The 14,513-nt window shown below is 42.3% G+C and overlaps 1 protein-coding gene across 5 annotated transcripts in view; it reads left to right on the plus strand.

Moving 5' to 3' along the window:
* Positions 1 to 14,513, plus strand: part of TULP3 (TUB like protein 3) — a 39,058-nt gene that overhangs the window by 3,603 nt on the left and 20,942 nt on the right. The window contains exon 1 of one of the 5 annotated variants that reach the window (XM_010717229.3): positions 7 to 95. The exons of the other annotated variants lie outside the window; for them this stretch is intronic. Coding sequence (XP_010715531.1) covers positions 91 to 95 — 5 coding nt within the window. The 5' untranslated portion in view covers positions 7 to 90. Of the gene's footprint in view, positions 1 to 6; positions 96 to 14,513 lie in introns of those variants that run through there. 5 annotated transcript variants of the gene reach the window in all.

A 14,513-nucleotide genomic window follows, 5' to 3' on the forward strand; every position in this document is an offset into this window, starting at 1 on the left:
GAGTGGGGACCAGGGGGACAAGGCGGGTGCGAAGCGGTCTGCGACGAGTCCCATCCCAGGTTGACCCTGCGCCTCGGCGGGATCGGCCCGATGCGGTAGGTGCGATGCGGTGCACTGCCTACCCAGTTCCAGCTTCTTGTGGGCGGGCGCGGCTTTGGTTAAGGCAGCGTCTCCGGGAGCGAAACCACTGTGAACTTTTTTTGTGTGTGTGTTACCTCGCGCTTCTGATCGTAATTAAGCTTTTTGGGATGTGAAAGCGGTAGCAAGCTGTTAGGCATCTGCGTGGGAGGAAAAAAAAAAAAAAAGGAACAGCTAAAGGGAACATAACTGACGTAATGGGAAAAACATATTAAGTTTGGAAGAGAGATTTTTGTAGAAAGATTAGCTGGAACCTCAAATTACTGAAAATTCAGTCTGAGGATACAGTGAAAAGAGATTTTGACACTTAACATGAAGTGACTGTGAAAATGCAGAAAAAGAACTATTTTGTGCCTCTGATGTTTGGATAAGCGATGTAAAAGCCAGTAAAGAGAGAAACAAAGGAATGTGTAGAGGTTGAGTTATGGTAAAGCCCACGTAGAACAAAACCTGTATTTGTTGATGGAATAGACTTGGTATTTTTTAGTTGGAGAGTGAAAGAAGGCAGTAGAATTTGATGGCATCCTGTGATTTCTTGGGTCAGCCAAATATACTGTGAAACACTGAAGTCAGCATTAAAGAAGAAATCTAAAGCGAGTTCTGTATACCAATTCTGGAATGAGTAAACAAAAAACTAATGGCTGCATACCCCAAAATTTTCTGGCATAGATATTAGATTTTAAATTTTGACAGAATTGAAACTACAGGAAAAGATTCTGCTTTTCTGTTAGCAATTGTGATAGTACAATTTCTTTCTCTATGGAACTTGTTTTGCATGCCTTCATGGATGTTTCACAGAAAAAGCTTAAGAGTAATGCAATTTCATCTGCTAGCTGCTTCTACCATAACCCCAGTTAATTAAACAATTTCCTTAACTTTCTTCGTTGCAATGATTAGCGTAAGAATGCTAGAATACACAGACCTAAATAAATGTACATAGTTTTCTAAGTAGATATTTAAGACCTTTTGTAGAGTAAGGAACCAGTTGGTCAGTATTTTTTTCTTCCTGAAATGAAATACCCTTGCTATTCAGCAATATGTAAGATATATTGAGACATAAATAATTTCATTTGATGGATAGGCAGGTGAGATTTTGAGTTAGGCCTTTTCTAAATAGACATTAATACTATGGTGTTGTGTTAACTTACCACTTCTCCATCAATGCTATCTTTCATTTAAGATGGCTGTATTTAAAGTAGCTAGAGTTCATTTTGAAGTCTGACTTTCATCTAGTTATGATGTGTCTCAGTGCTTTATAAAAATAATGTTGATAGTGTTATTTCATTGTTTTGGTAAGTACTATGTGTTTCTCTTTCATTTGGAAAAGTCTGAAGCTAAAAATGTTGGATAAAGTAGAGATGTTCAGTGAATTCACCCTAAGATCATTGTAAGCATTTAAAATATTGAGAAGGGAATTTGGCTCTTATCACAAAATCATATAATAGAATAGCTTAAGTTGGAAGGGACCTTAAAGATTGTTTAGTTCCAACCCTCCTGCTACATGCAAAGTTGCTGACAGCTAGATTAGGTTGCCCAGGGTCCAATCCAACCTGGGCAATGTCTTGAGAATGGGATATCCACAGCTTCCTAGGCAACCTGTTCCAGTGCCTCACCATCCTGAGTAAAGAATTTCTCCCTAGCATCTAATCTAATTTTTCCCTCATTTAGTTTAAAGCTTGTCTTATTGCTATCAGACCATGTAAAAAGTTGTTTGTTTCCCCCTCCTGTTTATAAGCTCCTTTAAAGTACTAGATGGCTATAATGAGATGTCTCCAGAGCCTTCTCTTCTTTGAGATAAATAAGCCCAGTTTCTCAACCTTTCTTCATAGGAGAGTGCTCCATCCCTCTGCTAATCCTTATGGCTCTCTTCTGAACCTCCTCTGTCTCTACATCTTTCTTGTACTGGGGGTCTGAGACCTGGATGCCTCACAAAGACAGACTGGAGGGGAGCAGTCTTCTCCCTTGTCCTGCTGGCCACCGCTCTGTTGATGCAGCTCAAGATACAGTTGGCTTTCTTGGGCAAGGGCATGCTGTTGGCTTGTGTCCAGTTCTTGGTCCACAAGGACCTGCAAGTCCCGCTCAGCTGAGTTGCTCTCAGACTTCTCGCAGTCTATACATGCCATGTGTCAAGGATTGCCCTGATGCGAGTGCAACACCTTGCAGCATTCCATATTTGGAAGACCTTAGTATAGGCTGTCAGGAGTATTGGGCTTGACTATTTTATATATATGATGTAAACTATAGGGTGTTTTTTTTTGTTTTTTAGGAAAAAACAGTTAACTGCTAATGATTATCATTGTTAATCTGTAATCCAGACAAGGCTGAAATCCTAAGTTTCCTATTAGTCCTTGGCTATTTTTATTTGAATGCAGGTGACTGTCTTGAAATTAACAAGAATTTTTGTGAACTACAGGGTAATTTACAATTGTAAAATTGTGCAAATGTTATCCTTAGATAAAAGAGAATTGACTTAACATTTTGTTAAGTTTTGCACAATCCCTTTCCAGTCTGAGCATTAACCAAAAACTCCATATCAATGTGACATATATTTGTAAATATAGAATCATTTGAGTTAGAAGGGACCTTTAAAGATCATCTAGTCCAGCTCCCCTGCAGTGAACAGGGACATCTGTAGTTCAGTTGGGTTGCTTAGAGCCCTGTCCAGCCTGACCTTGAATGTCTCCAGGGAGAGGACATCCACCACCTCTAGGCAAGCTGTTCCATTGCTTCACTACCTTATTGTAAAAAGAAAAAACCTTACTCTTTATACCCAGTCTAAATCTGAGCTCTTTTAGTTTGAAGCAGTTTCCCCTTGTTGTTTGACCACAGACTCTGCTGAAGAGCCTGTCCCCTTCTGATAGGCCACTGTTAGGTCTCCAGAGCCTTCTCTTCTTTGTACTGAATAGCCCCACCTCCCTCAAACTTGTCATCACTGGGAGGCATTCCATCCCTTGGATTATTTTTGCAGCTCTCCTCCAGACACTGCAACAGGCTCATGTCTCTTTTGTACTGAGGACTCGCATCTGGATGCAGTGCTCCAAGTAAGGTCTCACCTGCTCGGAGAAGTGGGGCAGGATCACCTCCTTTGTCTTGCTGACCATACTTCTTTGGATGCAGCCCGGGATAGGGTTGCATATTGCTGGCTCATGTCCAGCTTGCCATCCATCAGTACCCCCAAGTCCTTTTTATCACAGCTGTGCTCAATGCTTTCATCCCCTGGCTTCTATCAATAGTGGAGATTGCCTTGGCCCAGGTGCAAGACCTTGCACTTGGCTTTGTTGAACCTGTCTAGGTGTTACTGATTTCCATCTGGACACTGATCCATTGACAACCATGCTCTGGGTACAATCTTGCAATCAGTTTCTCATCTATTAAGCCATCCACCCATCAAATCTTTATTTCTGTGATTTAGAGAAAAGGTTGTAATGGGAAACTGTGTCAAAGGTCTTATTGAAGTGTAGATGAGGTAAGTGGCCCTTCCCTTGGATACTGATACATTTGCACCATCAGAGAATCACCAAAGTTGGCAGACCTCCAAGATCATCCAATTCAACCTACCATCAATATTTCTTCAGTAAACTGTATCCCTTACTACAACATCTAAATGTTTAATGTCTCCAGGGACAGTGACTCAACCACATCCCTGGGCAGTTTGTTCCAGTGCCTGACTGCTCTTTCAAATTTTTCCTAATATCCAACTGGCATTTTGAGGCCATTCCCTCTAGTCCTATTGCTAGTTATGCTGGAGAAGAGTCTCGTTCCCCCCCTCCTCCAACCCCCACCTGGCCACGACCTCCTTCCAGATAGTTGTAGAGAGCTATAAGGTCTCTCCTTCAGCCTTCTCTTTTTCAGACTGAACAATCCCAGTTCTCTCAGCTGTTTTTCGTAAGAGTTGTGCTCCAGGCGCCTCATCAACTTCATTGCCCTTCTCCGGACATGCTCTAAGGGCCTCAATGTCTTTTTTTTCATTCTTTTTTTTTTTTCTTCCTTCTTTGTAGTGACAGGCCTAACCTGAATACAGTACCTGAGATATGGCTTCACCAAAGCGGAGTTAAGGAAAAAAAAATCATAAACGGCCACTAGCTTTGTCAGGTGGAACTTATCCTCAGTGAAGCCATGCTGATTGCTTGATATCGCTTCCTTCTCTTCCGTGTTTCTTAGCACAGCTTCTGGGATACTCTGTTCCATGAGCTTTCATTGTGTAGAGGCGAGGCTGACAAGTCTGGGCTGCACCTACTCTTAGGCCTGGTTCCGCTTCTCATAACCGATTGCCCAGGGCTGCTGGTCAGTTCTGTTGCGGGGGCTTTCGCTAGAGGCGAGTGACAGATGAGGCGAGCAAGGCAACACCATGGCAATGCCTGGGGGCCCCAGCCAGTCCTGCAGAATGTGTTGCCGGCTTCCCTGCCTCCTCCCACAGTTTGAGGGAGGGCCGAGTGGCAGCAGCCCAGCAGTGACATGTGCCTGCGTACCACCATAATCCTGCACCAGTTACCGTTAACCCCAGGGACATCTGCTTCTACATGGAGAGCCTGAACAACCTGCCCTTCACAGCATGTGCAACAGAATGTGATATCATTGTATTAGGGACTGACTGATTGCATTTTTAGCATATTTGATATTAAATATTTTTACACTTTCAATATCAAATAAATGTGACTGAGATGTATTCCTAAAAGAGAATATTTTTTGTGATTGCAGTATTCCAGGTTCACAGTCTATTTAGGGCTTGCTGTGGTATTTACAGCCTGATTCCACCAATATTTAATCTCTCTCTTATAATTTGTTATCTCTTGTTTATCATGTCTGTACTATCCATTTCTCTAATCTTGACAGTTGAGTCTCTCACTATCTGCTTATTTGTTTATCCAAGCATACCCTAGCTGGTATGCAAGGCTGGGAAAAAAAAATAAGCAATTTTAACTCTCATAAGTGTGAATGAAGAAGTAATCTTCTCTTTTCCTATGATGTAGATAGCAATGGCAAGAGAGGGAAAAAGTAGTGTTCTTGTCACAAAATTTGACAGATAAAACTTGAAACGGACTCCGTAATTGCAAGTGTTAGAAAAGTGAAAGTCTTTATAAAACAGTAAGTTATTTGAATTGTCTCTTCAGTTTGTAATAAATTATTTTCTCTTACATTTTGGGTTGCTGAGGACCTATCCTTATAAAGACTATTTTTATCTTTTTCTTCTCCTGCATTTTTTTTTTTTTTTAAACCACTGTTGATATTAGCATCAGTAGAAGGAGAAGTGCCCTGATCTGACATCAGAGATGGTATGACTGGTATATATTATTTCTGACCAAAATCTTTGTGCAACTGTTAATAATATGCTAATACAGTAGCCATATAGGTTAATGTAGATGCACATTTAGATATGTGTACAGACTGAGGGACAAGAGGTTGGAGAACAGCCCCATGGAAAGGGAAGTGGGGGTTCTGGTTGATGGCAAGTTGAATCTGAGTTGACAGTATGCACTGGCAGCCAAAAGGACCATCTGAATCCCGGAGTGCATCAGGTCTATCACTGCTGGTCGAGGAAAGGGATTGTTTAATTCTGCTCTTCACAGGTGTGGCCTCACCTTGAGCACTGTGTTCATGTTTGGGAGCTGAAGAGTAAGAAGGACTTAAAACTCTTCAAGAGTGATCGAAGGAGGGCTGTGAAGATTGAGAGGGGTCTAGAGCAGGCATATCTGGCCTGTAGCCCACTTGCAGTCCAGCTCAGCTCACTCTGTAGCCCTTGCCTCCTGCTGCTGCATTATCATGGTGGCAGCTCTGCCCTATCAAGCAGCCTGGCCTGGCCTGGTTGAAGGACACAAGGAGGGCACAGTGCAGCACAGACAAATAATATGGCACTGTGCTTAATTTGCAAGGAAATAGTGTCAGTTTTCAAAGATTACAATTTGAAAAGACATTATATGCAGAAACATGCTGCCAAATTCAGTGCACATCAAGGAATGCTTCGTAAAGACAAAATAATGGAACTGAAAAAGGTCTGTTGCCTCAACAAAACATTTTCAAAAAAGTTAAAACTCACATGAACTCTGTTGTAAAAGCTAGTCATGTGATAGAAAATCTGCAAAGAAATTAAAACAATTTCCTGAGGGTGAGTTTGTTAAGAGGTGGATGGAAAGCATGGCAGATATAATGTGTTATGATAGAAGAAGAAAAAGCAGATTTTTCTAAAATCAGTTTGTCTATGACAAATATTATATGTCCATTTGACTTATTATATTACATTATAATTATATATTATATGTCCATTTGACTATGGACAGGTGAAGTGAAGAAATAGAAAAATCTATTGAAAAAGATTTGGAGTGTAAAGCTGCTAATTTCAAATTTTATTCTTTGATGATAGATGAAACTACTATGCTGCAGATACAGCTCTACTTGCTGTTTTTGTTAGAGATATTGATAACAAATATGATATCACTGAAGAAATGACTTTGATGCCACTGAAAGACACAACTAAATCTCTTCTTTCATATGAAGCAGTAAAAAAAAAAATATAAATCATTACAGCAATTTTCTTTGTCAACATACATAGTATAGCTACTGATTGTGCCCCAGTGATTGTTGGTAAGAAAAGAGGGACTTGCAAGATTAATAGAAGATGATGCAATTACCTCTGCTAACTCAGATAAAATATCATGGCATCAGGCATCAAGAAAATTTGTGTGTAAAAGCTTTAAAAATGGATGTCATGCAAATCTTCAAAACTGTAACTTTCATAAAACCCAACAGACTGAATCATCAGCAGTTTTAGGAGTTCCTCAAAAGCATGGATGCTGATTATGGGGTCATTATTTACTTTTCTGAATGAAGGTGGCTAATTCAGGGTAAAATGCTAAAAAGATTTTGCAAAGTGAAATATGTCCTTTCTGGAATCAAAAGGAGAATTTGTTCCGGAATGTGGAGATTAAAAGTGGCTCAGAGATTTAGCATTTTTGCTGAATTTGGCCACTCATTTGAATGAGTTAAACATGTGTCTTTAAAGTGAAAATCAACTTATCTGTACTATGTTTCTGATAATATTAGTGCTTAGAATGAAACTTAAATTATGGCAAGATCAAGTTATGTCAAATAATTTCATGCATTTTGATAAATTGCCTAAAACAGTTCTATGAACAGTGAAAAATATGCAGATGTGCTTTCTATTTTGATAAAGAAGTTTGAGATTAGATTTCCTGGTTTCAATTTGTTTTGTTTTGTTTTTTTTTAAATATTTGAGAGTCCTTTTGCAGCCAACAAAAATGTATTACTTGCAGATTTTCACATTAAATGCATATAGTTGCCATCAGACATTCAACTTAAAAAAAAAAAATAAAAAAAAAAATCATGTATCTTTACCAGACTTTCATAAGCCCTCTCTCTCTTACCGAAGAAGAATATCCCTTGCTTCACCGTCACACTTTATTCATGTCATTACTTTTCGGCAGTACATACATTTGTGAGCAATTATTGTCAAGGATGAAGCACAGGAAAAGTAATATTTAATAAAAAATCTGTGATGAACACGTGGAGAAGTCAATAGGAATGGCAACCACTGCCACTGAACCAACCTGATGCATTAGTTTCACAAAAACAAAGTCAGACATTCCATTAGTTTTATGTATTTGTTCCTCCCTGTTTTTTATGTAAGATTTGTTACTTAAATACATTGAGTTTGTATGCATTTTATGTGACCCATGGCAATTCCTGTTTGCTCAGTATGGCTCAGGCAGGCCAAAAGGTTGGACAGTCATGTTCTAGAGCATAATGGTGTATATGTTGGACGAGCAGCTAAGTTCAATTGGTTTGTGGTGTTGGGTCATACTTGTTTATCCCCACGGTTCCCTTCCAGTCCTGGATATTCTATTGTTTTATTACTTTGTGGTGTGAGAAAACTTTCTGTTGATAGACTTGAACTGGGATTGCTTCAGTCTCCTGTTCTGTTAATGGGACACAGTTGGACAATCTACACAATAATATTGTTGACTGTGTGGTAATTGGCTTATGGAATGAATACTTCTGTGAATGCATTTGCTGACATGCCTAGAAGTGTTTTCTTAGTCTACTGCAAAAACATTTACCCTTACTTCTATTGTTCTTTGAACATAACATCTATGGGATATCATCCAACAGCTTGTGTCTCATCACTCATACACTCCATTCCCATTAAACATTCTTATGTGAAATTCCAGGCAAAAGTAGAACAAGAACCTGAATCTAGTAGCTGTATATCCTAGTTTAGGATGGAAATCACATTTTGACATTTCAGTCTTATTAATAGCTTCCTGTACAAGCTTAAAAAAAAAAAAGCTGGACATGGACTGAAACTCCACAGTGAGTTCTAGAATGTTAATTCAGATTTTTTCTTTTCATTTATTTCCTTCATTTTTAGTTTGACAGACATTAGAACAAGTGCAATTTGGCATGAGGAATGATAAACTTCATAGAAGTTTTGCTGTCTACCTGAGTTAGAGATTTTGTGCCATTTAACTGATTTGTTGCTGTTTGTTGCTAAGTTCATTGCTTCATTCCCTTGTTCCAGGAGTAGGAGCTTTTTTTTTTTTTTGGTTATCTGATGTATTGGTTCTGAACAATGTATGAAATACTGAGCAGAGTGTTAGTCAAAATTGTCCTGAGCTGATAGTCATAGAATCATAGAATTACTCAGGTTGGAAGGGACCTCAAGGATCATCAAGTCCAACTGCAGCCTAACCATAGTACCCTAACTCTAACAACCCTATGCTAAATCATATCTCCGAGCACCACATCCAAATGGCTCTTAAACACATCCAGGGACGGTGACTCAACCACCTCCCTGGGGAGCCTATTCCAATGTTTAACCACCCTTTCTGTAAAGAAGTGTTTCCTAACGTCCAACCTAAACTTACCTTGGCGCAACTTGAGGCCATTTCCCCTCGTCTTGTCACTTGTCACCAGTGAGAAGAGACCTACCCTGCTCTCACTGTTAGCATCTGTCAGGTACTGGAAGAGAGTAAGGGTCTCCCCTCAGCTGCCTCTTCCTCATACTAAACAGCCCCAGCTCCCTCAGCCTTTCCTTATAGGGCTGATTTTCCAAGCTCTTCACTAGCCTCATTGCCCTTCTCTGGACCTGCTCCAGTACCTCCACGTCCTCTCTGTACTGAGGTGCCCAAAACTGAACACAGTACTCGAGGTGAGGCCTCACCAATGCCGAGTACAGGGGCAGGATGACTTCCCTAGTCCTGCTTACAACACTATTCCTGATACAAGCCAGGATGCCATTGGCCTTCTTGGCCATCAGGGCACACCGCTGGCTCACGTTCAGTCGACTGTCCATCAGAACACCAAAGTCCCTTTCCATCAGGCAGCTTTCCAGCCACACCTCCCCAAGCCTGTAGGGTTGCTTGGGGTTGTTGTGATGAAAATGCAGGACCCGACACTTGGCCCTATTGAAACTCATGCCGTTAACCTTGGTCCATCGATCCAGTCTGTCCAGGTCCCTCTGCAGTGCCCTTCTCCCCTCTGACAGATCAACACTCCCTCCCAACTTGGTGTCGTCTGCAAACTTACTGAGGGTGCACTCAATCTGCTCATCAAGATCATCAATGAAGATGTTAAACAGAAGTGGCCCCAGTACTGAGCCTTGGGGGACACCGCTCGTGACCGGCTGCCAACTAGATCCAACTCCATTGACCATGACTCTTTGGGCCCTGCCATCCAGCCAGTGCTTCACCCAGTGGAGCGTACACCCATTCAGACCATGGGCAGCCAGCTTCTCCACAAGTGTTATGGGGGACAGTGTCAAAGGCCTTACTGAAGTCCACGTAGACCACATTGACAGCTTGACCCTCCTCCATTAAGTGGGTCACCTTGTCATAGAACGAAATCAGGTTTGTCAGACAGGATCTACCATTCGTAAACCCATGCTGACTGGGCCTGATCCCCTGGTTGACCTTTAATTGGTCTGTGGTCGTTCCCGAGATTATTCATTCCATAACCTTCCCAGGCACCAAGGTGAGACTGATGGGCCTGTAGCTACCAGAATTATCTTTCCAGCCCTTTTTGAAGATGGGCATCACATTTGCCAGTTCCCAATCCACTAGGACATCCCCGGTTAGCCAGGACTGCCGAAAAATGATGGACAGTGGCTTGGCAACATCTGCTAACTCCCTCAGCACTCTAGGATGCAATCCATCTAGTCCCATGGACTTGTAAGCATCCAGCTTTCACAGCAGGTCCAAAACTATCTTGTCATGGATCATGAAGGGCTTATTCTGTTCCCCATCCCTATCTACCAGCACAGGGGGCTCTGTTCCCAGGGAGTAACAATTCTTACTATTAAAGACTGAGGCAAAGAAGGCATTCAGTACCTCAGCCTTATCCCTATCCTTGGTGACCAGGTTGCCCTCGGCATCCAACAAGGGATGGAGATTCTCCCTAGCCTTCCTTTTGCTATTAATGTGTTTATAAAAGCATTTACTGTTTACCTTAGTGGCCAAGCTCATTTCTAACTGCTCTTTGGCTTTTCTAATTTTCTCCCTGCACAGCTTCACTACATACCTGTAATCCTCATAAGTAACTTGCCCACTCTTCCAGAGACCATAAGCTTTATTTTTGCTCTTGAGTTCCAGATAAAGGTCTCTTTCAGCCAGCCCGGCCTCCTGCCCATCTGCTTGTCTTCAGTGACATGGGGATGGTCAGGTCCTGCACCTTTAGAACAATTTCCTTAAAATATTCCCAGCCTTCCTGCAATCTCACGCCCTCCAATACTACCTCCCAAGGGACCCTCTCAACCACTGTCCTAAAGAGGTTGAAGTCCGCCCTCCGGAAGTACAAGGTGGCAGTTCTGCTGACTCCCCTCCATGGTTCAACAAGGATAGAGAAGCCTAGCATCTGATGATCACTTTGCCCCAGACGGCCTCCAACCTTTACATCCCCCACCAGACCTCCCCTGTTAACAAACAGCAGGTCCAGGATATTGCTTCCCTTCGTCGGTTCCCTCACCAGCTGTCAGGAAGTTATCTCCCACACACTTTAGGAACCTCCAGGACTGTTTCCTGTCAGCTGTATTATAGTTCCAGCAGATGTCTGGGAAGTTGAAGTCCCCCACCAGAACAAGGGGGAGTGACCTAGAGACCTCACCCAATTGTTTATAAAGCATCTTGTCCACCTCTTCTTCCTGGATGGGTGGCCTATAGCAGACTCCCACAATAACATCAATCTTGTTGGCCTTTGCTTTTATTCTGATCCATATGCTCTCAACCCTATCATCAACATTATTAATTTTCACACATTCATAGTCTTTTTTAACATAGAGAGCTACATCACTGCCTTTCCTACCCGGCCTGTCTCTTTTGAAAAGCTGGTAGCCCTCCATCACTGCACTCCAGCTGTGGTAGTCGTTCCACCACGTTTGCGTGATGGCAACTATATCATGACTTTCCGAACATGCAATGACCTCCAGCTCCTCTTGTTTATTTCCCTTGCTGCGTGCATTAATATAAAGACACCTGAGCTTGGTCTCCTTGCGAGTGGCAGTAACCCTAGTACCCTCATGAACACACTCAGTTGTTTCCACAGCCACCAACCTCACACCTGCCCTCGTATTCTTCCTACAAAGGGGTGAGTCACCCTCCTCTTCCACCAAATCACAAGACCATGGGGTCTTACAAGCACATCCCTCTCCTGCAGGCACAGGGACATTACGTTCAGGCTCTGTATTAGTGACCCCAGTTACACCTCCACCCCCCCTTCGTACCTGGTTTAAAGTCCTCTGAATGAACCTAGCCAACTCCCGTCCTAAGACCCCTCTTGATCGATGGGAGAAGCCACTGCTATCAGCCGCTAGCCAGCCCAGTCTCATGTAAACAGAGCCGAGGTCAAAAAACCCAAACCCCTGCTGGGCACACCAAGCTCTGAGCCAGGTATTAATCCGTTGGCCCATTATATTGAGTCCCTCATTATTTCCTATAGCTGGAGGGATAGAGGAGAACACAACTTGTGCTCCTGAACCCTTTACCCGTCTCCTCAAGGCTCTGAAATCCTTTTTCAGAGTCCTTAGGGAAGTTCTGCCTAAATCATCACTACCAACCTGAAACAACAGCAAAGGATAGTAATCAGTGGGTCGGACTAGGGAAGGAAGTTTCCCATATCCTTAACCCGGGCTCCCGGGAGGCAGCAGACCTCCCTGTGTAGAGGGTTTGGTCTACATATTGCCCTTCTACTGCTCCCTTCAGCAGAGAGTCACCAATAACAATGACCTATCGTTTTTTCCTAGTTAATGAAGTTTTAATGCTAGGCGAAGACTGGTCAGACTTGGGGAGCACCACCAAGTCTAACCATTTTGTGAGGCTAGTGTTTCTGTTGTATTTTCTTGTAACAACTTGTATTGTTTATTGTTATCTAAGTCATCCTCTGAAACCTGGACTCTAAACTATTTCTGTTTATTTTGTGATCTCCAGAACTCAAACAGGCAGAATCACAGAGGCAGTGAAGGTTAGAGGGAGCCTCTGATCATGTTCTCATTCAACCCCACTGTTCCATAGGTCAGTTGGAACAGGTTGCACAGAGTGGTGTTCACTCAGTTTTTGAGCATCTCCACAGAAGGTCATTCCACAACTTCGATATGCAGTTTGTTCCAGTGTTGACTGGCCTCAGTCAACAGAAAAATCAGAAAACAAGAAAAGCATTTTCTTGTGTTCTGATAGAATTTTTTATGTTTTAAACTGTGCCCATTGTCTCTTGTTCTGACAGTAGGCACTAGGGGCTCCATCTTCTTTATGCCTTCTCATAGGGTGTTTATATACCTTGTTCAACCTGCAGAAGAGATGGTTCCAGGAGGATCTTATCAATCTCAGCTCTTGCAACTCATATGAGAGATGCTCCAGTCACTCAGTACAGCTTTGTGGCCCTTTGCTGGGCTTGCACCAGTACTTCCATATTTTCCAGGGGGCCCAATAGTGGCCACAGCACTGACTTTGCCAGTGATATGCAGAGAGAAAGGATCATTTCCCTTGACTTGCTGACAGTGTTACTCCTAATCTTAGAATCATTTAGGTTTGAAAAGACCCATAAGATCATTCACTACAACCATCTTCTCCAAGTCCACAGCTATACTATGTCCCTAGTGCCTCATCCACACATCTCTTAAATACCTCCAGGGATGAGGACTCCACCATTTCCCTGGGCTGCTTTTTCCAATGCCTAAGCACCCTATCTGTGAAGAAATTCTCTCTGATAACCAATCTAAACTTCCCCACACACAACTTGAGGCCATTGCCTTGCATCCTGTCACTTGTCAACTGAGAAAAGAGAGCACCAACCTACTTGGAGCAACCTTCTTTCAAGTAGTTTTAGGGAGTGATAAGATCTCCCCTCCAACCTCCTCTTCCAAACTAAACAGCCCCAGTTCCCTCAGTCATTCCTTGTAACTCTTGTTTTTTAGCCCCTTCATCAGCTTTGTTACTCTTTTTTGCACAGGCTCAAGCAGCTCAATATCCATCTTGTGATGAGGGCCCCAAACTGAGCACAGTGTTTGAGGTGTAGTCTCACCATTGCTGAATACAGAAAGGCAATTACTTGCCTAGTCCTGTTGGCCATACTATTTCCAGTGAAGGCCAGGAGCTATTGGCCTTTTTAGTCACCTGGGCACACTGCTGCCTTATGTTCAGATGGCTGTTGACCAGCAGCTCCAGATCTTTTTTTACTAGGCAGCTTTCTGCCACTGTGTGGGATTGTTATGACCCCAGTGTAGCACGCAGCATTTAGCCTTCTTGAACACCATACAATTGGACATAGCTCATTGATCTAACCTATCTAGATCCCTCTGCAAAGTTTTCTTATCCCTGAGCAGATCAGCAGTCCTGCCAAACTTGGTGTCATTTGTAAACACAGCCCTCAGTGCTGTTGGACACTTTTGTGGTGAGGGTACATAGATGACTCAAGCTCAGCTAGTCAAACAAGACAGCATTAAGCTGTTTCTGAAAAAGGGGTAACATATGCTTTAGTCTTTGTTTCACCATAATTAAACTTTTTTCCATCCTTCACTTCTTGTTTTTGTTTTTATTAGTATGTTCCTGTTCATGCTACAATCTCGAGTGTTTAAGTGCAAACAATATTCCATTGCATTCAGAAGACCATAATTTTATTCTAGGGCTTCATGCTTTCACAAATACTTGTTTTGAAACTGAAGATAGATGGAGGTAATTCTTTTGAGTGACTATTTCACCTTTCCTGTATCATTTACCCTGTAATACAATTTGAATGTCTATTAAGAAGCAAAGGTTTGTCTCCCTAGTAAAAAACTGGTTGGACAACTGGGCTCAGAGAGTTGTGGTGAATGGAGTTAAATCCAGCTGGCAACTGGTCACTAGTGGTGTTCTTCAGGGTTCAATATTGGTGCCAGT

This window comes from Meleagris gallopavo, chromosome 1 (assembly GCF_000146605.3).
Source record: "Meleagris gallopavo isolate NT-WF06-2002-E0010 breed Aviagen turkey brand Nicholas breeding stock chromosome 1, Turkey_5.1, whole genome shotgun sequence".
Taxonomy (NCBI): domain Eukaryota; kingdom Metazoa; phylum Chordata; class Aves; order Galliformes; family Phasianidae; genus Meleagris; species Meleagris gallopavo.